Here is a 23,979-nt window from a genome sequence, read left to right as displayed (position 1 = left end):
ATATCCTAACCATTAAGTAGTCCACACACACACACCAGACTAGACTCCATTTAGATCTCCATGATTTGCCCTATGATTTGTCGTTCGTTTGTTAAGGGACTTTCCGCTCTGCGCTGTTCCTATTTCGATACACAATGAGAGCTTTCGCAACACCATCCGAACATCTTTCGTGGGTGGCACGTGCAGTCAGATCGCTCTGATCGATAGGCAGGCGCTCTATTCGCTTAGGAAGGTCCCCCACATTATAAACGAGTATACAAAATATATAGAAATAAACTTTATAGAAATCAATGTGGCTGGCTGTTTCATATCTGTTCCCCCTGGGGGGGGAGGTTTGGAGTGAATTTATTGGGGGAACAGTGGGAGGTGGGCTGAATGCTTCCTACGAGTCCAGTCGCAGTGTCTTCACTATGAAGTTCAGGGCGGGACGCTGCATGACGGCAGTGGAATGAAGTCGTTGGTCGAGCAGCTGGCTGCAGGTGAAGAGCGGCGCCGACTGCTCGGGTATCATGCGATAGGCGACGCGCCGCCAATTGGGCACCACCATGTCGACACGATGCTCGAGATCCGCGTGACAGGCGGGCAGATCGATGGGCAGAGCCAGGGCCAGCAGGTGGACGATGGCCAGGCACAGCTGCTGCTGCAGCCCGTCACGGTGGTTGTACTCCTCGAAGCTGTCCAGTGCATTGGAGCGCTCCAGGGCCTCCAGTAGCGAGCGCCACACGAGCGCAAAGTGCGAGTCAAAGTCCGTGCGCTGCTCCACCTGCAGCAGGACGGCCGTGGCGTTGATGCGCACCTTGAAGTTGGCGTGCTGCACGATCAGCTGGCAGAGCGAGGGGAAGAGGAGATCGCCCAGGCCTGCGCTGCCGGAGAAGAACGCCCGGTGCTTGACCAGGCTGCCGATGGCGTAGCAGGCATTCCACTTAACCTTGGCCCCGCCAGCGGTCCGCATGCAGTCCAGCAGCTTAATAATGGCCGCCTGCGCCAGCGTCTTCTCCTGGGCAACATCTTGGCGCTGCACTTCCAGCAGCTGCAGCTGGAGGAGATTGCCGAGGGCCCGCACCGCGTTGGCCCGCACCTTGTCGTGGTCGCCGCAGCATTTGGTGGCCGTCTGGATGAGGCGGTCGAGCAGCGCGTCGTAGACCCGCTCCGAGTTGCCAGAGACGCCGGTCAGCAGCGCGTCGCTGATGTTGCCCAGGGCCCAGGCAGCCTTGATCCGCACCGCCACCTGGGAGTCGCTGGTGAGGCGCAGCGTCAGCTCTGCCACATTCTCCACGAACACGAGGTTCGCCTTCAGCGAGGGATGATGCGCGAAGACGGCCAGGGCCCGCAGCGCGGCCGCCCGCACCAGGGCATCCTCGGCATCGTCGCTGCTGCAGCCGCTGAGGAAGGCCACCAGACTGCGCCGCTGTCCGGTGGGCAGATCCTCGAACGTAACGACGCCCATGTTCGACAGCGAGTCACAGAGGGCGCTCTTGAGGGGGCCGGGCGCCGCCTCAGCGTAGAAGGCATTGAAAATGTGGGGCAGAAGGCCGAGCCAGAAGGAGAGCTCCAGGTCTCGGTCGGAAGCCTCGGGCTGGACATGCGCCATCTGGTAGCCCATCGAGTCCAGGCAGCGGGCGGCATGCAGCCGAACGTCTGCATTGCCATACATGAGGCCCGAGGCGATGGCCGGTCCGAGGTGTGCCAGCTGCTTCCGCAGCAGTCCGATGTGTGTGGTCATGGCCAGCAGCACCTGGTAGCACTCCAGCTGCAGCAGTGGCTCCGTCGACAAACAGCTCAGATAGCGCAGCACCATGCGCAAGAGCCACGAGTTGCGCGGTATCGATGACGGCTCATGCAGCCCCTGAAGCGGTGCCACCTGCTCCTCTTTCTGTTCCTGCTCCTGCTCGTTTTCTTCCGTTTCAGAATCACAGAGCTCCTCGAGTTGCTCACGTTCTCGCTCCTCTTTACGTTCCAGATGGAGGCCCTCCATTTGGACCTCGATTCGCTGTGCAGGGCCCAGGCCCACGGCACTGGACATTTCCTGGGTCAGTCGCGGTGTCGCCACCAGCATCTCCATCACCATGAGGGCGGCCACTGCCACCGGCGTGTTCATGCCGCTCTTCGCCAGCCTCTTGACGGGCAGCACGAACTCGTAGACGAAGCCCATTTCCAGCTGGTCGAAGGGCGTGGCCTGCACGAGTATGGCCAGGCACTTGAGGCACTGCGTCAGCACGGGAGGGGCGAACTCGCGCTCCAGGATGGCGGTCAGAGAGCGGTAGACGGCCATCACGCATCTGGCCAGGCTCACGGAGAACGGGGTGAAGGTGGAGGGTCCCCGGGAGTGGGCCTGGCTCAGGTATCCCTTGGAGCCGTAGAGCAGTTGTCCGGCCAGCTGGAGGGCGAGGGCGCGGCAGCGGGAATTGCCATCGTACTTGGCCATATGGAGCAGGTGGTGTTGCGACTGCGAGCCCTCTTCGCTGGGGAAGATCGCGTGCCAGTAGCCGTAGAGGCAGCGGCGGGACAGCTGCTTGGTCAGGGCGCTCATCAGGTGGAGGGCGGAGATTCGCACGCTGGCCTGCAGCTGGCGCAGCGCTTTCGGTGCGTCTGCCTGCGCCTGCTGGCCTTCCGAGTCGGAGGGGGTGCACGCCTCCGTGTCGCCGGTGAGGCAGCCGTAGTCGAGATTGCTCAGCAGCAGCAGTCGGTCCTGCGGCGCGTTGTGGGCTGCCTCGCCCGACGGTCCGCTCTTCTGCTTGTGGTTGCGGTTGCGCACCTTCCTTACCTTGCTGCGTTTGCCGCCGGAGCCGGACTTGTTCAGGCTGCTGGTGGGCTGATGCTGATCCTCCTCCTCGGTGCCATAGGCAGCAGCCTGCTGGGCGGGCTGCACCCTACGGGGCACATGCAGCTTGGCGGGGTACTCGCCGCAATTGCCATACGGCAGGTAGGCCAAAACGTAGCCCATCAGCTCCGGAACGTGCTGCTCCGCGTAGTCACAATTCTTGCTGACGATCTTCTGGAGGAGCTGCAGGGTGTGGGCCAGCAGCAAGGGCAGCTTCTCCGACTGGGCGGACACCCAGCGTCCCTCATAGTGTGGCTGCAACAGGTTGTTGGCCAGGTACTGGCTAAGCTTCGGATCCTCCGACTCACCCAGCTCGACATACACCGTGTCCTGGCACATGACCAGCAACAGAGCCGCCTCCACGTCCTGCGGCTGGGACAGTATCGACAGAACTGGCCAAAAGGGCTGCAGAACATGTCCAGGCAGCGATTTCAGTAGTGTGTGCAGCAGCTGCAGCTCGTCCGCGACGCCGTTCCCAGCCTCCCGCTCCAGCAGCCACTCCACCAGCAGCTGCGGTCGAGCCAGCAGCAGCCGCCTGGTGAGGACCAGCTCGTTGAGCCACAAGTGCCATGCCCGCAGCAGGTCATTGCTCCGCCTCTGGTCCGCGTCCGCCAGCAGCTGTTTCACTCGCTCGGCTGTGATGCCTTGCTCCACGCCTGCTGCCCTCCGGATGTCGTGCAGCAGCTGCCGATGCTCCTGAAGACTCGCCCTGTCCAACGGCAGTCCTGTCAGGCATTCACCGGGTGTGTTTAAAGCGTTTAAAATACTCAAAAGCCCATCGTGTGCTTGTTTCTCCCTATCGCCGTCCATTGTTAGTCATCAAAGACACCATCGATAGACCCATGCTAATATCGATAGTTTCTGTGTGCAGTAAAAGTTAAATGGAATTTAGTCAATGACTAACTGCAAAAACAGAGATAGCCTCGTCGGGACATCATGCAGTGAGGGCGCGGGAATTATATATGTCAGCTAGGCTTTGCAGTTGAGCTGGAATATATTCTGGCGCGCGTTTCTATCCCAATCGATATCTGCCCGGCAAGCAAGAACGTTATTTTTTAAACAAAAATTAAACTTAAATTTTCGCTTTCTGTGGGCGAAACATAAAAATAAAAGACCTCAGATCGTTTGAAAATGAACCTTTATTCAAGCATCAATTGAGTTTTGGTTTGGATGCCCAAGGAATTTGTCCTAAAATCTAAACTAGACCCGAACTGCGCCAGAAACAAAGTCTACGCTGAAAAACCCATTGTAGACCTTAAAAATATACAATTATTCGGTTGTTGGTGGAGGGAGGGGGTGCAGGAGGGCCATCACGAACCATCTCAAGAGTCTAGAATCATATCAAATCATTATCTTTCAGTATCTGCGAATACGTCGAGTAGTCCCTGAGCTAAACAATGAACTGGCCAACAGACTGGTTCGTGACTGTGGGACGGGGACTGGGACTGGGACTGAGACTGTCTGGCCTTAAAATCGAACTACAATACATATCCGTATATAAGAGTACATAATTATGTGTATGTGTACTATGTATGTATAATATATATATATTTTCTGATCTGATGTATGTATGTACATCTTCTGTATATAAACATGTATTTGTTATGCATGCTAGGCGGGCTTCTAGTGTTCAAAAGGCAGGAGGAGGTGGCCGGGCGATTGAATATTTAATTTTATGTTTGTACAAATTGGATTTTCGGGTCTGAGTTGTTTGCCTTTTGTCTGGTCGAAGTCTTTGAGAAACATGAGCTTTGTATAAGGGGCATCAGGTGTATATAAGGTATATACAATACAGCAGACTGTATATAAATCTGTCTGTCTGTATCTGTCTACCCACATACATATACATATACAAATATATGAATATCCATATCTAAATATCGTACAGTACGGGCTACGGCCTAAGAGTGTATATAATATAGTTGTATACAATATACATTGTATTGCATGTATGTATGTATATAATAAATAAACGTATATTGGGTGAGAAAAGTAGAGACATGAGCCACGTATAATATGAATCTTTGGCAAGACCGCAGATACTGATCACAAGAATCGTTTCGATTTTAGTTTAGTTTTTGTTTTTGTTTAGTTTTAGTGTTTTAGTCGTTCGTTATTCTAAGCTACAACTATTATTCATATTTCCATGCGCCAGAGCCGGGGCCAGAGCCGCGGCTTGGCGTCATAAAATTTGGCTAATTGTGGAGCAGCAGTGACTTGTGTGGGTGGGTACCGGGGTACGGGGTACCATCGTTCAAAGGAACACGTTACACAAATGGCTGACCAAAAGAGCGAACCCTTCGAATACACCGCGAGCACACTCATACATACATATATCGCACCCGAATCCCTGTCGTTAAGTACTCTAAGGTCTAAATTCGCTGTTACTCTCCGCAGTGTTTGTTGTGTGCCACTGACTAATCGCTGATGCCAATGTCGCTGGGATAGAGGTTGACCAAGATGGCATAATAATGACAGCCGGCGGCCAGCACCACAAACAGGTGCCAGATGGCATGGGCCATGGGTATGATGCCGTCCGACTTGAAGAACACAATGCCCAGTATGTAGAAGGCGCCGCCGTACTTCAGCTGCATCATCCCATGGAAGTGGTGGCCGGTCAGTACCACAACGAGGGCGGGTCCCAGGCCCATCACCAGATAGAAGAACGTCTCCAGGCACTTGTAGCGCTCGTGGAAGAGCTGTCAGTGTCGATGAATGGAATGCGATTGGTCAGACTGTTGCACAGTGGCGGGCTCTTGTGACTCTCACCTGCTGGTAGGCAATGCCCACCCCAGCCATCAGCCAGATGACCCACTCCATGCAAAAGAGAATGGCCGAGTGGTCGGTGTTTTCCAGCGTCAGCCAGGGGAAGTAGGAGCCGGCAATGAACACATAGATCATGGCCCGATCGCAGCGGTGGAGCACATTCTTAAGGCCCTGATACGTGCGCCAGCCGAAGGCGGGCCAGGTCTTGTAGTTTCTCGGTGGTCTGCAGCAAAAGAAGGACAATCCATATAGACACATGTGCATAGAGGGAGCCGATGTACACTCACTTGTGCTCGGCACAGTAGCAGGAGCAGTGAAAGAACGTCGATATGGTGAAGAGCATGCAGAGAGCGCCACCGTAGACCCACGACACCAAATACTGGCTGGCATTGGTGGAGCGCTCGAACAGCTTGATGGCCGCAAACAGTGCCGGCAGTATCCACATCCCATGGGTAATCACATTGGCCATCTGTTCAATCTGTTGAATGAAATGTAATTAGCATATGCGAAGCCCAAAATGAAATGAGAATGCAGGGGGGGGACCCACCTCTGTCGGCTGATAGGCACAGCCGGGCTTGGCCTTTGAATTCTTCCATTTGATGTTTCGCAGCTGGAGCTTCAGCGAGGAGTTTGACTTGATAATGGATTTCCAGAACTTGCTGAATAGATTCTCCAGAAACGAGTACTTGTTCTGGATATCCTGCATCAGGCTCACACTGCCGTTGCCGTTCCCGTTCCCGTTGTTACCGTTGCCAATGGTGCTCATGGTGCTGCTGCTCCTGCGAGATTGCGTACCATGGACAGATGTAGACAGAGGCCACGGACTACGGGCTACGGGCTACAGAGAGCAACAGCACAACAGCTACACCAGGTCGCCAGCGCGCGCAACTGCGGATTAGTTGGAAAATTGGTTGTCCGTGTTGTAAAATTGATTGATTATATGTCTATCCACTGTCGAGTGGCCTTCACTCGCTGCCGTCAGCCCCCCATCCGCCTAGCCAACCCAGTCACCCAACATAAACACCGCCAACCCTCTACCCTCCACCCTCTCTCTCTCTCTTGCACACCCACAAAGCTATCCCAATCTAAAAGTAGCCGGGCAATTGGTTGGGTTATGGCCAATTGATTATCACTTTGCCACTGGCCGTCGTTGACGGCTTATCACGGTGGGGAGCTGCAGTGGCAGCAGGGAGCAGCCAGGAGGCAAGAGGCAAGGGCAGCACAGACAACGACACTGCCCTGATAAGCATTCAACAACAATGATTGCTGTCCGCGGACAGCTGTCCCACTCGTAATTGTAATCGTAATCGCACTGGCATGTATTCGCAGCCACTTAAGAATTTTTTCGCTAGCTCTCACGTAATTTATATTTATTTGGTTTGCATATGAAACGGCCAACTCAAATTGAAAGCACAATGGGAATTGGCCAGCGGCAGCGGACTGACTACAGTTGTGCATCTGGGGGATTAAGTATGCCTCTGACCCGGAGACTTGATGCAGATTCGTCCAATTAGAGCTGTAGCAATTGACAGCGACAGAGCAAGCGGACAGACGGACGGCCAGACGGTCGGGGGAAACCAGTTCTGACTTTTGAGTGGCTGTCCCGCTCGCTTATCGCGCGTGCCTCCGAACATGGCTCAAAGTCCAGGTCCGAGCATGATTGCGATACATATTCGTACTCGCACTCGTACTCGTACTCGTACTCAAGTGTACATATCTATATCGTAGGCTGATCGGTGATGCGATGCGATGGGTGAGTGCGCTCAGGCTACGCGTAAAGTCCACTGTTTTTTGGTACTCATACTCATACTCATGGTGACTGTCTATCAGGTCTTGGATTCAAAGGTTTTTCGAGACCATCCTGTATCGCATCCAGCACCCACTGGGCGTTACTGCGCTGCCTGGGATCGATGCAGACACCCCCCAAAAGTATGCCTCAAATGCTCACAGGCTTGGGGGTCACTCAAAACATAACGGAATGTGGGCCCTAGCATGCCACCTGCAACCCACTACCGACACATGCTGCAAACCCCACCCCTGCCACCACCTGGGCTCGCCCAACTTCCATAACAACGACTATGCCAATAGCTATAAATATCGCCGCCACAGGGCATCCCCTATATTGGCTATTATGGCATCAGGTGGGGGCTGTTCTGGGGCTTGGACTGGGACATTACGATAGCAACTGTCTCACAGATTCTATCGTGCTGTTTTGTTAATCCAATTTGTTTGGATCTGTCGTCGTCACGCCATTTGTTATGGCGACACGGCTGGCTGGCTGGCTCTTCCGTGTCGGCCCTTGAGCGCGATGCAGATGCGCTACAGAATATCATTTCGGAGTGGCAGTGCACAACTTACAATAATGTTTTTGTGGCCTGCAGATGGAGATGCAGTCGCCTGCGGCCGTGGCGGAGGCTGTGGCAGCTCTGAGAATAGATGGTGATATTGCCCTTGCAGCCACACACAAGACGCGCGCATACAAAATCCAAAACACTGTCACTACACTTTCACATCTGTTTGTTGCGGCTGCTGCATTTGTTTATAAATCTTGCAAATACGTCCGAACGCATTCGCTGCACTTGCACCATCGGCGATTGTTACATCAATATATCGATGTTCTTATCATTGCTAGTGATATTTCTTCAACTGGCGAATATATTAATATTGGGATAGATATTATCATAAACGGAATTACTTTTCTGAGTTCAGGCACTAACCATACAGGATATAGATGTGTTAGTTCATATAAGGAAAGTGGCGCAGCTGAACTTTCAGCGTACGTTCCCAGGTATTCGGCTTGAGATTTCAGTTTACGTAAATGTGTGTACCGCGATGTTTGATTTTATTTATCGATGAACAGGGGAAGTTTTGAGAATAAATATCGGTACTTTTGTGCGATAGGCGGAACTTATCTGAGGTATCGATAGCGACTGTGACAACCGTGTGGAGAAAACGTGATAAAGGTGCGTGACAGCGATTTTAGCCAAATTTATATTAATTTTGCACTTTCTGCCTTAAGAATACTCTGAAATCATGACTGGACGTGAGGGTGGTAAAAAGAAGCCATTGAAGGCGCCTAAGAAGGACACCAAGGACATGGACGATGAAGAAATCGCCTTCAAGCAGAAGCAAAAGGAGCAGCAGAAGGCTCTTGACGCGGCCAAGGCGAACGCCTCCAAGAAGGGTCCCCTCGTCGGCGGCGGCATTAAGAAGTCTGGAAAGAAGTGATTTCCACTGCCCACCAAAATGCTGCCAAAATGTTCATTTAACACCCAAACTAAATTCACACACAAAAATTCACAATAAGATGAAGTGGAAGAAAAAGAAGAAGAAGCATCAGAATCAGAACGGAACAGAAACACGAACATTTGCAGCCTCCAGTTTTTGCGTCAGAACCATGGACCAAGATTGATTGAAGCGTGTGTGAAAACTAGAAGCATCTGTACCCTTTTTTTTATACTTATAAATATGTACGATTAAATAATGCTATATTTAAATGTATAAACTAGCACTATTTCCCTCTGGTCTGTGTGTGCGCTTGTTGCAGCCACAAAGGCAATCAAATAAACGGAGAATTTAGCAAAATTTAGCTACATACATATATACCATACCATATAGAGGCTTGTTAATGTGCATGCGAGTTTTCTAATCTTGCCCTAAATTTATAAATAATGTATGTACATCCATAGGTTTTCATATTGTAAGAATGTGTGTACGTATATCTGCTCGACAAGCTGCCTGGCTATGTATGGGTCCCACCAGACGTCTGTATGTTTCCGATTTGGATCCAAGTAGAGCCAGAGCTAGCCGCAAATGGAATAAGTCAAGCTAATTATTTATTGAAAAGCTAAGTGCAACATTTAATCGGACAACATTTAATTATTAGTTGCGATTGGAAGCGACTTCAAGTGGGCTTGCGTGGGTTGCCCACGGAGCTGGAACAGCCCTCAGTGCAGCTGCCATTGGTAGACGAAGCTAGGCTCAAGCCGCTAGTAGATGCAGCCTTCGGAGCGTTTTCGAGGGAGCTGGGTGGCCCGAAGATGCGTCGCCATCGGTGGACGATTCAAGCAGCTTCTGCCAGCCAGCACACACTCAAAAATATGACCAGGGTGACCGTGTACGGTTATTTGGGTAATTGGGTAATTTTAAAGTTGAAATTGAGGTGATATTTATGGTACATTGGTATGCAATGGCTTATTGATCAATTTTTTTTTTTAATTACGGTATATTTCAATAATAGGCTAAAACATAATAGCTTTAAAAAGCACATTTCATGTGATCGAAATTTCTGGAAAATTGAATAAATTGTTTTAAGACGGAAAGTTATCGATAGTTTCGCGGTCACATTCAGTGTGACCAGTGTGACGTCACGGCCTTTGTTTGTTTTGGACATTCTTGTCATGAATCTGGCTAAATAGTCATCTAATCTCTGGAAAATCTGCCCGAAATGGCATATGCCAGCATGTCGGAGGCGCGCATTCGCCCGCGCCAAGTGCTGGTGCTCATCATAGTCTTCCTTATCGTGCTCAAGCTGGTCCACCACAACGGGAAGCACACCTGCCAGGGCCCAGAGTACCTGCAGGCCGTGTATGCGCAACAAGACGCGGACACGTTGCCCCACATCTACGCCATAACGCCGACGTACTCACGGCCAGCCCAGAAAGCGGAATTGACCAGGTAAGCGCAGCCCCAGGGCCCCTGGAAGGCCGGAAATTGCATTGCTAGCCTCTAACTCTTATTGCCACATTCTGAACAGACTGTCGCACCTGTTCATGCTGCTGCCCAACCTGCACTGGATCATCGTGGAGGATTCGAACATTACCACGCCGCTGGTGCGCGGCCTGCTGCAACGGGCGGGGCTGGAGAAGCGCTCCACGCAGCTGAACATCAAGACGCCGCCCGAGTTTAAGCTGCAGGGCAAGGATCCCAACTGGATTAAGCCGCGCGGCGTGGAGCAGCGCAACTTAGCGCTGGCCTGGCTGCGCAACCACGTGGACGTGGACCGACATGCCATTGTCTTCTTCATGGATGATGACAACTCCTATTCAACGGAGCTTTTCGTCGAGATGACGAAGATCAAGCCAGGCCACGTCGGCGTCTGGCCCGTTGGCCTGGTGGGTGGCCTCATGGTGGAACGCCCCATACTCAACGAGGACAATTCACAGGTGGTGGGCTTCAACGCTGCCTGGCGGCCGGAGCGGCCCTTCCCCATTGACATGGCCGCCTTCGCCATCAGCATGGATCTGTTCATCAAGAACCCGCAGGCCGTCTTCTCCTACGAGGTGCAGCGCGGCTACCAGGAGAGCGAGATATTGCGACATCTCACCACGAGACAACAGCTGCAGCCGCTGGCCAACTCCTGCCGGGACGTGCTCGTCTGGCACACGCGCACCGAAAAGACAAAGCTTACCTCCGAGGATGCGCTCCAGCGCAAGGGAAAGCGCTCTGATTCCGGCATGGAGGTCTAGCCCAGCTCTTGCCCACCCGATTCGCCTGTACATACTTGTCACGCAACTGTTCCTCGTACCGTTACTTAATGCCTCAACTTAGTGAATTTATTGAATGTTTTTTTTTCGTTGCCCAAAATGTATTAACAAGAGATTTTCTTATCTGTATAATTGCAAGGTTATCCGTAGCTTTGCTCTTGAACTTTAACATTGCATGCAGTTTGATGCAATCCAAGCAAAGCTGCGGCCACCTTGCTGCTCTGTATAATAGTTGTACAATGCTCAAATACAATTTGTAACATATGTATCTAAGATTTCTGCATTTGTATTCTGTTCTTCTGTCTGCCGAGAAGGCAGCGCCAATACCTACAATGTTTGTGCATAGTCTAAGAATGTTTTAGCAGCCTCCAAGTTCTGAATATAGTATTTGTTTGGAAGTACTGTGTGTAGGGCTGCAGCACAAGAAATACGAGCACAAGTTAAATTTCCGCATTCCTACCACCTTTCGGATCAAGTTAAACTGAGAAAGGCTGGTTTTTGGGGGGTTTCTGCCCATCGCCCATCGCTGCCTCACGTTGAAGGCAATTAAAAGTCTTTGATTTGGATTTATAGTACAGTAAATATGATTTATTTTTCCCAGTTTCAGATTTAGTGTATAATTTTCTTTCAATTTAGCATGGTTTGTTCTTTCGGTTTATGCTTGTACATATATCAAAAGCTACACTCTGCTTTTTGCCGAAATGTTTGAGAAATTCGATCCTTTCTGTTCCGTTTTCGTTTCCATTCCGTTCCGTTTACTTTTGGCATCATATTTCATATGCTGCACTACACGTTCGGCATAAACTACATACATGTCTGAGGCCCATACATTGAACGTGATCGTGATCGGATCTGGGCTGTCGAGCTGGGTCGACTTGGGTGTATGCTTTGCTTGCAGGATTATTATTCGATAGATTTGTATAATATTCTTGTATATTTATAGGTAAAAAGCTCTGACAAGGCAACAGAAGCTACAAAAGCTCTTGGGCAACAAACAGAAGGGGGAGCGATCTCCCTAATTGGGGAATTGGGATTCGGGGACTTGGGACTGGTGACTGGGGGGCGGGGGAGGCAAATGAAAACGCGCTTTCCATGGAATATACAATACATACATACATTCAGATGTGTGTTCGAGTATACATATACATATACGAGATTATACTGGGGGTATGTACGGGCATGTAATTTGTTTTTCCGTTTTTTGTGGTTTTTGTTTCTTCTTTTGTTTATTTGTAGTTTTGTGTAGAAAAAAAAAACTTACTTACTGAGTAATTGTAAATACATGTACATATATATATTCATAGGCTTTATATATCCATTAGATTAATGCATTTGCAGATCTCTTAACTAGAATTTGTTTAGTTTTTACAATACATACGAAAATACTTTCAACATAAAACTGAGCGATTTTTGCATTTTTGTTTGATGGAAGTGGGGGAGATGAAAGATGAACGAAAGGTGAACGAACGAACGAACGAACATTCATGTTTGGCAATCTCGTAGTTCTCGTCGTTTCTCTACAACTTAGCATTAATTTAGTTTAGTTTTTAGGGTTTTTCTTAGCATTTGTTTTTGTTTGAACTGTCATTTCTCATATTTGTGTGTGTGTTTTGTGTTTGTGTGGGATGCCGATGCCGATGCATGTGCAGCGTGGAGTGCGCTTCCCAGCTTTCCAGTTCGCTGTTCGGCAAGCAGTGCCAAGCAGTTGTGGGCGGCCGTTTTCAAACATTCAAATTTCGTTTAACATCAATGTACATTGAGCATTTTGTTCATTCTTACGCATAGATTATACTTGTTTGTGGCTGTGAATGAATTATAGTCTATGATGTACCAATAGGAAACCAAAGAGTCCACATATCAACTTAATATTCAAGTCCTTTTTGTTTTGTTTTTGTTTCTTCTAATGTCATGTTCTAGAAAGAAATGCTCGCAAGTCTTTTGTTCAGCGTTTTAAGTACTACGAATTGGTGGGTAGGTGGTAGGATTGTGGGATGGGATGGGGTGTTTGGGTGTGGGGTGTGGGGCGTGGGGAGTGGTGGTTGGGCAATGCAAACTTAAGGTTACAACTTATTTATGGCATGTTTAAGTTAGTTATACTAAAGAAATTGTTCTTATTCCATGCTTCCGGCTTACATGCATAAATCGTCCGTCCTCGCTTTAACTGCTAAATAAATGTAATTTTTCTTTGTTTTGTAAGGCATTAATTTAAGATTTTTCTCTTGCATACACATATATATGTATATATATCTTAGGCTAGATTTTCTTTATCTTTTCTTTTTTTGGGTTTTCTTTCTTACTTTCTCTTTTGTGTGGCTGGGGCTGCAGGGGAGAAACAAAGCAGTACAAAATGCAGCGAATATAAAATAAATACAAACTAGAAAATGAAGCAACACGCGACACGTGAATGTGGGTGGGGTGAGGATTGGGATATAATCCTGTAATCCCTTTGTTTTTTGTTTTTGTTTTGTTTTGTGGAGCTTAGAGTGCTATGTGTATGTGTAGTTGTGTAGCATTGGATATCGTATTGTATTATAGTAAGACATTTAGTAAGAGTTACGCTGTGTACGAAAGTAAAGTAAAACCAACTCAGTTTGCCAGTCAATCAATCAATCAATCATCATCGATATTGCATCGATATGCCCATGTGTTGTCCCCCAGCTGTGGATTGGCTTTGGCTTGTTCTCGTTCTAGAATATATTCTCTAGACGACATTCATCCTCCTCCTCTCTTGTTTGTGCACGCTGCGAGGTGTTCTAGGGCTCTCTCCATTCCTCTCCTCTCCTAGGCCCACTTACACCGCCGAGTTCTTGCCAATGATCTCCCCGCTGCGCGAGTGCACAAAGCGGCCATCGAACTCGATGGTGGAGTTTTGCTTGATGCTGCCGGTAGGTGTACGCAGCGGTTCCTTCTCGTCCCTATAGAAGAAGAGGATATTTTGTTGTTTAGTCTCAATGCTGTTATTGGATTAAAACGATTTGCCATGCAAAAAAGTTGCTTGCTATGCATGCCAGCTACTAATCGTCAACGGTGTGTGTGTGTGACTGTGCCTAAGCAAGCAGTGCACCTTACCTTCTACAGTTACAGAGCTAAACAGTTACAGTGGTATATAAAAGTATTTGTATGTTTATATATTAACTAGAGTGGGGCGCATGCAGTTATAATGAGCGAAAATGAATAGATTGATGTGATTGTTAGATAGGTAGGCAGTTAGACAGGCAAGAAGAAGATTCAGTGGAAGGATGCATAGATTTATGGAGCAGGTGGTACGTACAATGGCGATGTCATGGGCGAGCCGCCCAGCTTTACTGGCGGCGGCAGTGGCAACGGTGACGGTGGCGGCTCCTTAACCAGCTGTCCACTGCAATAAGGTAGCGGAAAACGCCAACCGTAAAGACTGCTTGGTTAGATGGTAATTTGGTTTCGGTAATTGGTTTCGGTATTTGGTTGGTTGGTTGGTTGGTTGGTAGGTTTTTTGGTGGTTTTTGGATTTGGTTGGATTTAGTCGGTTGGATTTTTGTGTTTGGATGAATTGATTGGAATAATACATGATGATGTTTATTTAGTAGAAGAAGAGAGAGTAGAGTACACATACAAATAGTAGATGATCATAAATGAAATGATAACGATGATGGTTGTGTCGTGTGCGTGTTCGTGTGTGTGAGCGTGTTTGATTGGCTAATGCTGGCTAATGGACAGTCTTGAGAGAGCAACAGACTGTACAAAAAAAGAGTTTACAGTCTGCCAGCTCGTTCGACATTTGATTACACATCGAATCACGCACAAGTTTTGTACTTCAATTAGCCAAACAACTAAGGAGCTTTAAGCACTTGTCTGTGTTTAGTGTTTTCCTTTGTTTTCTGTGTGTGGGGGGATGTTCTCTGAACTAAGTGACTGAGTGAGTGACTGGTCGTCTGCTTGTGGCTGAGTTTCGAGTGAGTTCGAGTGAGTGTGTGTGTGTGTGGCAAACTGAAAACTTTTGTATATTGCACTAAAAAACTGGATGAAAAACGTAAGGGGGTGAAGCATTGAATTTGTAACTTAATTTTAAATTTTGAATTCGGTGCATTTTTTTTGTTTGTTGTTGGTTCAATTTTTGTGTGTGTTGGTGCCGCGCTCTCAGACGGATATCAGGGAATTGCGATTGAACAACAAGGACTTGGGACGCGCATAGACCCAATTGTATTCGAAGTCCGGTCGTTTGCAATTTCGGCTTTTGTTCGAAACGGATGGGATACAAAAAAAAAAACACAACGAAACAAAACACAAGAGATAGATTTTAATTTGAATTTCGATTCGGTTTTTAGTGCAATATTCGTTTCGTTTGTGGGCGGATAGTCTCGAGGTCCAAACAAAAGTAGTACTACGAAAGTTATCGGTTATGGTTGGGATGGTACGCCCCAGCGATTACTTACCTTCCCAGCTTGGCCTCGTCATCGATCTCCGAAGGCGACCGCTTGGCCTTGCGGCACATGGCCGCCATCACGCCCATGTGCACGGTAACGCAGCAGAGTAGGTCCACGATGAAGAGCAGCAGCAGGACACCGCCAACGGCAATGCCCACAATGGCCGCTGAGGAGAGCACCTGGCGCTCGGCCACTTGGATCACATCGATACCTGTTTTGGTGTTGCAGTGGCATTTGCAGTGTGTGGGGAAGGTGCACAGAGATGCAGGATGCGGTGGATGGGGTGGTGGGGTGTTGGTGTGGGTGGAGGGTGGAGGGAATAATTGTACTTGATTAGTAAATTGTCATTCAAATATATATGTATGTAGATATGGGTTACGGGTCGTAAATAGTACGTAATAATAAATATATCTAAGTAGGTGCACCCTGGCACCAAAGACCTATATCCTATATAGGCAGAACCTCCATTAACATCTAGTCTTACACATTAAATGATCCCGTCTTATATTATTATTGGCATTGTTTTGTTTTCGTTTTTACTTCCTTTCCTCTGCTTGTTCTGGTTCTGGTTAATGGTATTTTACATTTTTGTGTGTGTGTGTGTGTGTGTGTATTACTTGTTGGAAACCAAAAGAACGGAATTAGTCAAAACTTTAAAATCAAAATCAATATCGAAATTATAAGCATAATCGGAACCAAGTAGGATTAACAACCATACGGAAATAATAAGGGAAAAATTCAAATTCAAATTTGAGCACCAATTGACATGACATAAAAAGCAGTTTCAAACAAAGCAACAAACTTATGGATACAAATTTTTTATTAAGGCCTTCTTTTTGCATGCAGCCTCCAAAAAGGACAAGTGTTGGAGCTTGGGCAGGGGGGTGGGGGCAGGTGGCAGGGACTCAACACAGAAGAAGAGGAGAAAAATAGAGACAGGAGAAAGATAGAGAGAGCGTAAGTGATAGAATGAGAGAGAAGCACAAAAATTAACAATTTTCAAAAGAATTTTCAGTGATTTTTTGTGTTTTTTTTTCATTTTTACAATTGCAAAATACATAAATATGCCAATATGCAAAGTATACAAGCAGTGTAAAGCAGTTTGAAATTATGATTTACAAATCGTTTCACTTACGTAATATTTGTATATGTATGTGTGTGTGTGTGTTGGGTGGGTGTACAAGGGAAACAATATTTTATTGGTGTAAAAAGCATATAAATAGTAGGTATATTGTTGGTATAACATGAATATTTCAATACAGAAAATGATAAGCTTTATTGATTTGGTGGGTGTTCGAGAGTGCTGGCACGGTTACAAGGTTTGTCGGTTTTGAAACTAAAATATACAATATAATTTTAATACAATATAATAATAATTAACAGTTATCAACATATTTCGGTTATTGACAGATCGATTTTCGTGTGTATTTTTTTTGTTTTTTTTTGGGTTAATTCGTGTGCATTGATAGAAAGTAATATGACATTATTTAAGTACAATTACTATAAATGGTACCATGATGACACGCGTAGATAGTTTGGCTGGGGTTCTGTTGCAGCAGCATTTTACCTTCCAAGCGCAAGGGTGGGGCATTCCAAGCGGAGGGTGTTTGAGGTGAGGTTTCCCCTTCCAAGTCATATAGTCACACACTGCAGGCTTTTCAAGTATTTCTTTATTTACCCAAAAATGAACTGCTTAATTGTTAGGTATCGTTTCTTATTACACTGCTTACAACATTCAAGACGTCCTAAGGGGAGTATGTGTGCGGGGGAGTAGGTGTCTGTGTCTGTGCTTGGAAGCTGTGGATAGTGCACTGATTGTACTCCCCCCGTACTGCTGCTACTGCAAGCAGTTCGCTTAGAACAAAAAAAAAAAACACTTCTCTTCTCAGCAACGTTAGGCGGGCTGATTTATTCTCTAGCTATACGTGTATATTGTATATGTATATAGTATATATATAACTAGATATTGTAAAGGTATAAATTGTTTTTCTTTATTTTGTTTGGGTTTACGATATATTTGGCTAGAAAAAAATCCATTTCGCTTGCTAAAAAAATGATTTGCTTGTATACAGGAATATCTGTTCTTCTAAATTGAACTGCAATTCTAGTTGGGTTCTTCATTAATATTTAAGTACTATTATGCTCGTATAGATTATCCATTATCATGACTAACGGAGAGGCTTTCTTATTCTTTTGGTTTTTTTTTGTTTTTTTATAATTCAATTACACCATGTGGTAAAAATTCGTAGTGGAGCCCAAGCCCGAGTCCGAGTCCGAGCAGTGTGCACTGCTTAAACGATGCTTTAACTTAGTTACTTATTGTCCCCCTCTTAACGGTAAACGTATACGCTCAAAAACAAACAGAACCGAAATAGCTTGATGTAAATTTCAACTTTCAACTGCTTCGAAGCGAAAAAAGCTTTTGGCTAAATTTAATTTCGTTTTCAATAAATTGTACTCGTATGCATTTGATTATTGATTATTCATATTCTTTTGTTTTGTTTTGTTTTTGGTTGTAGAATTTCACTAAAATTTCGTTTACTTTATGTAGTTTCATACGCTTGGCAGTGTAGTAGAATGCACACGAAACTAATCGGAACGGGTCTTTGGAATTGTAATCGTGATCGTAATCGGAATAATTGTGGACTCATATACATAAATATACTCGTACATACAGGTATTTCTGTGGTACATACTAACTAAATAACAACAAATCAACAGTGGCTTAGTGGTTAAAACAAAGTCTCTAGCGGTTAGACATCGGTTATAGTAGGATACATACAATAAGTACATCATCATCATCGGCATTATCATTATCGTTAATCATTATTATGTATGCATATGATTGGGTTTTGGCATTCCGTTTCATTGACTATTATTTCTTTTTGTTTTTGTTTGTACAGTTAATGGAATGGCGACCCCTTGGTGACCCCACCATAGGTGACATTTTTCTTCATATTGATCATATTTTCTACTTGAGCACATTCAACACATAGTATGTATTTATTTCCGCTTTTTTTCATGCTATTTTTTTTTGGTTTTTTTTTTTTTGGTTGATAAATGTTTTCTTTTCTTCGGCTTATTATTTACACAATGGAGACGACGACATCAAACATCAAGGCTGTCCGTTGAAGATTCCTCCGTGCACTGATTGCTGGATTCTGTTCGCTTAAGCAGGCGTCGTCGGTAGCAGTAGCAACAGCGCGCAAGCTGTGGAAAGCAGTAGAACTAGCGGTGGAGCGGCAGCAGCAGCAGCTTGTCCGCCTTTTTGCTTGCGGGGATGTGGATTGTCTGGATGAGAGTTTTCGAGGTTTTGGCGTGGGGGATTTTCGGTTCGGTTTTGTTCAGTTTTTCGGGGTTTTTCGTTTCATTTTACAGGTTTTGTTTTGCGTTCGATTTTATTTGTTGTAGTTTTGTGGGTTTTTAGCACCCACACAGCATAAAAGAGAGAAAAAAACAAAGAAGAAAAAGTGGTAGAAGAAAAAAGGAAGAAAAGGAAACACACAAAAAGAACATTTTTGTTGTTGGTTGGTCTTTTCTTTTTGCACATTACATTTTCGTAGCTATTTTTTAGGCATTGTTTTAGTTTTGTTTTAGTTTTTAGTTTTTGGTTATTTTTGGGTTATTGGGGCGACGACGACGACGAATGTGTGGTGGCGGGTGTGGTGTTGGTTAATCAGATGTGTGCCAGAAATCTCTAGGGACCAGGACCAGGGCTTGTGGCTGTTGTTGGTGCTCCTGAAATCTCGGGCACTCCAATTCAATTGAGTTTTCGACAGTCAAGTTAAGGCCTGCCCTACAGATGGTTTCATTGCGCTAAATGAATGGTATTTCCGTGAAATTCCGAGCCTATCCGACAATTTTTAGGCGCTCCACCGTGAGTTTTCAAATTGGAGAAGCTTTAAACGATTCACTTTTACCATGGGATTAATTACTCGTACTATTTGTAGTCGTAGGGTTTCAGTTTCCAGGTAAGATGGCAGGGAGATTTCAGGAACACCGACAATTGCATTGCGAGTTAAAGCTTTCGGTTCGGTGAGAGGTTAGAGGTTGCCAGTACACTGCCGACTTGAGTCTTCTAATATTGCGGATTAGTTATTTGTTCTTGTTGTTGTTGTTTGATAGTTTGGTATGCGAGTGTTTCATGTGTGTGTTCGCTGGCTGTTTGGTTGGCTGTTTGGTTGGTTGGTTGTTTAACTGGCCGGAGGGTTGGGGAATTTGGTTCTTGGCATGTGTTAGTGGTTGTTTGGTTAAGAATATTAACTATGACTAAGTTGTTACATAAATGCAGACACTAAATTGATTGTATTGAGCATAAGAATATAGTGGGAGGAGGGATCAGATATTTGTAGGATATAGCGGGGTAGATGGATAGATATGGGGGATAGCGACAAAAACACACACAAAACACAAAGATACAAACTAGTGACAAACTAACAAATAGTAGGTATATGTATGTATATATACTAAGTAAACGATGATGAAGAAAAAGTAAACAGTCACAGCGAGAGCGAGCGATCGAGCGAGTGATAGTGAGACAAATAGAGAGACAACGCAGGCATGTATTTCGATAAGATATGATACGAGAGACGATACACACATAACGATAACGATACGATAATAAAAGAGAGAACGAACGAAATGTGGCATTGGCAGTAAATTACAGTTGGTTTGTTGGTTTTTCTTTGTTTTATTTGAGAAACTTTTCTTTTGTCGCTTATAATTGAAAAATTAACTAAAGAAATATAGAAATAGTAGACGCAGCATGTAGTAGATATACACACAAAATCAATCAATTCAAATTCAAATCAAATGATAAAATTAAGTTTAAATAAAATTAAAAATTGGTGATTGTAGTGGATCCGAAATCAAAACAAAATATAATGAAAGGCTAAAGATTAAAGGCTTTTGATTACTAAATTAATTGCGCTTTTTGTTTCTTTTGTTTTTTGTGTTTAAGAGCTAGATGGTTTTACATTTAACAGGGTATGTATGTATGTATATTCGTGGGGGGGGGGTCACACATTATTCAAAAAAAATATTACAACACACAAAAATATAAAATTATAAATTGATTTTTACTTTCAAATTCTCTGTTATAAAATGTTTTTAATGTTAAGTGTAGTTTCCTTTTTTTTTCTTTTTGGTAATTATAATTAAGTAAATGCTTAAGAATTGTATTCAAAAAAAAAAAAGTATATGGAGAACATAATTAAGAATAATAATATTAAGGTATTTAGTGTTGATTTCGGGCTTGCGCGCATCTCTCATTATTTATTTCTATACAACTTCAACTTCTCTGACATTTTGACTGATGCGCGCACGCACGCGCCCTATGAGACATGAATGGGGTGGGGGGCTTATGTATGACGGGGGGAGGGGCTTGATATTTGTTTTGGCTTTTTCCATAACGTTTATCAACTGCGTTGCAGTACTTTTGCTGCTCAGTGTTTCAGTGTGTGTGTGTGTGTGTGTATGTGTGGGTGGAATGTATACAATTACGGCCTACTTTGTATGGAAGAATATACCAGGGAGAGAGTATAGAGAGTATGCTCTTCATGGGATGCTCTAACGAAACGAAACGAAACGAAAGGCGCATGCAAAAAACAAAAAAAAAGATGTTTCGACAATAAAAAAGCAACGAAGAGAGAGATAAAGAATGAGAGCGATAAGTGATAAACGATAAATGATAAACGATAATGCGATACTGAGCAGAGACAAGAGACAAGGAGATTCACACTGAATCTGTGTGTGAAAGGAAAGCAAAAGATCGTGAAACGCAAGTTGAAATAAACACTACAGAAATCGATGTATGCAAAAGTAATCGATAAACGATAGTTGATAGTAGTTATATCTGGGGGTATATCATATATATATATTTCATATATAGCATATATATATTTAGAGCAGTAAAAATCGAGTGTTTTTGTGTTCTTGTGTGATATCGATATATATCGATTGTATATATGTATGTATTGTTTTTTGTTGTTCTTTTTTGTTTGTTTGTTTCTGGGATCTTGTAGATTATTGGAGTGGGCGGTTTTCAACCGATATGGATGCCTGCTTCTGGGGTTCAAACAGTGGGCCACACACAGTGGATATTTAGTACGCTTGTGTGGCCCATTGTCTATCCCCCACCCAGTGTGAGTGTTGCGCGTGTCTATCGTGTATCGATCGATCGATTGCAGAGATTTTTGCATTCCGCTTTCGATGATTTGAGCTTTCTGTTTGAGCTTTTTAGACTAACATTGAGGCTAGGACACTAACTAATGTTACGCTTATGGTGGTGGCCAGCGCAATGATTGTTGTGGTGATTGTTGTCGTGATGGTCGATGTGGAGGCTCTTGTGGTGGTCGTGAACAGTTGTTTGTGTAGCGACCCGACGCCGGAGTTGAACCCGGCCGAATAGAGCAACGTGCCGAGATTATTGTTAGCGGAATCGGACTCACCTCGTGTCGTCTTCATGATGATCGATGCCGGCGACGAGTAGCCGATGGCATTGTGCGCCTTCAGCTCGATGCGATAGTACGTGTTCCCATTGAGGTCGGTCATCTCAAACGATGTGGTCTCGACCACATTCACCGTGTTGCAGCTGTTCTCCAGCTCAGTCCAAGCGCCACTGATCTTCATGCCCTGCAACAAATGGAAGGTCAATGATCAGATGAGTGGATCATCCATAGAGTTAGAGAGAATGCTTACCGGACAATACTTGATCTGGTAGCTGTCGATCGGCTCCCCATTGTCGGCGGGCACACCCCAGCGCAGCTCAAAGTGATCCGAGTAGGGCGACACGACGACGGGCTCCTCCTTGTCGTGCTGGACGGGGTTGTGCAGGGGCTTGGGCTCCTCCGGTGCGGAACGGCGCGGCGTTGACTGTTTCTGGTTGACGCCCCAGTTGCCGAGACCCACCTGGTTCCTGGCCGCGAAACGGAAGCTGTACTCGGTCTGGGGGCGCAGACCCTCGACAATGTACGGGGAGTCGGGCGACCAGCTGCGGTTGTACGCCGTTGACCAGTCCGGGTTAAGGGCCTCCTTGTACTGCACACTGAACGCGAGAATGGGCAGACCCAGTTCGGTGGGTGGGCCGCGGATGTCAAAGGTTATGGTGGTGGCCGTCAGCTGGCGCGGCACTGCCGCCGATACGAACTCCGGGACACGGGCCTCCTTCAGCTGCATGTCGTGCTCGGCGGTGCCGTGGATATTGGTGGCGATGCACTTATAGGCGGAGTAGTACTGGCGGGTCACTGGGTGGACGATGAGGTCGCTGCGGGGTCCGGTGCCGACGATCTGCAGGTTTGTGTCGTACAGCTCCTTGATCTTGCGGCCGTTCCAGTGCCACTCGATGGTGGCGTTCGGAATGCCCATGGCCAGGCAGCTGAGATTCGCCTTGCGCTGGTCCCACGTGAACACCGGCGGCAGCTCCTTCATCTGGCTAAGTCCGGCCCAAACTCCACCGTGATGTGTCCCGTCTTGTAGGCATCGGCGCCCTTGTTCCGCGCAATGCACTGGTACAGGCCGTCGTCGGTTCTCTCCGCGTTGGCGATGCGCAGGGTGCCAGAGCTCTCGCCGCGATCCTCGTCAAAGTAGCGCTCCAAAACGATTCGCACGTCGTCGACCTGGACGCCGGGCGAGTACTCCTCCTGGGTGCCCCAGCGGCGGAAGGTGATGGCCGGTGCGGGACGTCCCTTCGACCGACAGGTGATGGCAATCTCCTTGCTCCTGCCGCCAGTCACATTGTACAGCTCGTAGATGGCCGGGCGCACCAGGACATTCAGCTTGGTCTTCTGGTCCACAACGCCGGCCTTGTTCTTGGCCAGACAGGTGTAGGTGCCGTAGTCGTCCTCCCGCACTGAATTGATGGTAACCAGACCCGTCTGCGGGTTCACCTGGAAGCGATCGGCGGTGGCCACATTCAGCTGTGTGGCATCCCGGATCCAGCTGATCTCCGGCACTGGCTTTCCAGTGGCCGTGCAATTCGCGGCAAATGGTTTGCCCTCGATGGCCTCCAGCATTGGCGGCAGACTGACAATCACCGGCTGAATGAACACCTCCACGCGAATGGTACGCTCCAGCAGCTCTCCCGTATCGATGACAGCCGCCCGGCACGTGTAGATGCCCTCGTCCGTCTCCTGAACATCATGGATGAGCAGGCCATGGGTCTGCACCACATATTTATCGCCAGTGCGGATCTACCATCAAAGAATCAAAGTATTACTTAATGTTGGTGGGGGGGATGATGGTTCCCTCTTTTACTTACCGGATCTCCGTTGCGTAGCCAGTCAATGGTCGGATTGGGATCGGCCTTCACCTCGCACATGACCACGTAATCTTGGCCCAATGTCGGATATTGATTTTCTGGTGCATTTGTCCAGGTAATGGCAACTGCAAAGTGGAATAAAAAATGGGAGAAACAATCGTTAGATCTTGCAGCAGCAGAAGGAGAAGAAACAATGAGGCGTACATTCACGTACATCAATTTCTGCGGAAAAGGTGTGCCAAAATT

General features: G+C 46.6%; 5 protein-coding genes across 5 annotated transcripts in view; 2 read left to right on the top strand and 3 right to left on the bottom strand.

Moving 5' to 3' along the window:
- Positions 1–337: 337 nt before the first annotated feature.
- Positions 338–3,651, bottom strand: LOC111076050 (HEAT repeat-containing protein 6). Its single transcript, XM_022369645.2, has one exon. The coding sequence runs from the start codon at positions 3,629–3,631 to the stop codon at positions 383–385; it is 3,249 nt and encodes a 1,082-aa protein (XP_022225337.2). The 5' UTR covers positions 3,632–3,651; the 3' UTR covers positions 338–382.
- Positions 3,652–3,942: 291 nt separating this feature from the next.
- LOC111076058 (monocyte to macrophage differentiation factor) lies at positions 3,943–8,189 on the bottom strand. The gene is made up of 5 exons (XM_022369654.2): positions 7,946–8,189; positions 6,135–6,475; positions 5,875–6,065; positions 5,591–5,810; positions 3,943–5,520 (listed from the first exon to the last, which is right to left on the bottom strand). Exons 2-5 carry the CDS (start codon positions 6,351–6,353, stop codon positions 5,239–5,241), a joined length of 912 nt encoding a protein of 303 aa, XP_022225346.2. The 5' UTR covers positions 6,354–6,475; positions 7,946–8,189; the 3' UTR covers positions 3,943–5,238.
- Positions 8,190–8,448: 259 nt separating this feature from the next.
- Positions 8,449–9,172, top strand: LOC111076059 (translation machinery-associated protein 7 homolog). The gene is made up of 2 exons (XM_022369655.2): positions 8,449–8,550; positions 8,607–9,172. Exon 2 carries the CDS (start codon positions 8,621–8,623, stop codon positions 8,813–8,815), a length of 195 nt encoding a protein of 64 aa, XP_022225347.1. The 5' UTR covers positions 8,449–8,550; positions 8,607–8,620; the 3' UTR covers positions 8,816–9,172.
- Positions 9,173–9,940: 768 nt separating this feature from the next.
- On the top strand, positions 9,941–11,639 carry LOC111076068 (galactosylgalactosylxylosylprotein 3-beta-glucuronosyltransferase I). Its single transcript, XM_022369669.2, has 2 exons — positions 9,941–10,264; positions 10,344–11,639. Exons 1-2 carry the CDS (start codon positions 10,035–10,037, stop codon positions 11,053–11,055), a joined length of 942 nt encoding a protein of 313 aa, XP_022225361.1. The 5' UTR covers positions 9,941–10,034; the 3' UTR covers positions 11,056–11,639.
- A 2,668-nt stretch (positions 11,640–14,307) lies between these two features.
- Positions 14,308–23,979, bottom strand: part of LOC111076066 (fasciclin-2) — a 77,003-nt gene continuing 67,331 nt past the window's right edge. The window contains 6 exon segments of the mRNA XM_022369665.2: positions 14,308–14,431; positions 15,486–15,687; positions 21,926–22,109; positions 22,176–22,912; positions 22,915–23,665; positions 23,734–23,858. Of these exon segments, the coding sequence (XP_022225357.2) occupies positions 14,323–14,431; positions 15,486–15,687; positions 21,926–22,109; positions 22,176–22,912; positions 22,915–23,665; positions 23,734–23,858 (2,108 nt within the window). The 3' untranslated portion in view covers positions 14,308–14,322.

The sequence above is a fragment of the Drosophila obscura genome, unplaced genomic scaffold, assembly GCF_018151105.1.
Source record: "Drosophila obscura isolate BZ-5 IFL unplaced genomic scaffold, ASM1815110v1 contig_29, whole genome shotgun sequence".
Lineage (NCBI taxonomy): Eukaryota > Metazoa > Arthropoda > Insecta > Diptera > Drosophilidae > Drosophila > Drosophila obscura.
Note: the sequence above shows the minus strand (reverse complement) of the source record. Positions and strands in the feature narration are given on the sequence as shown.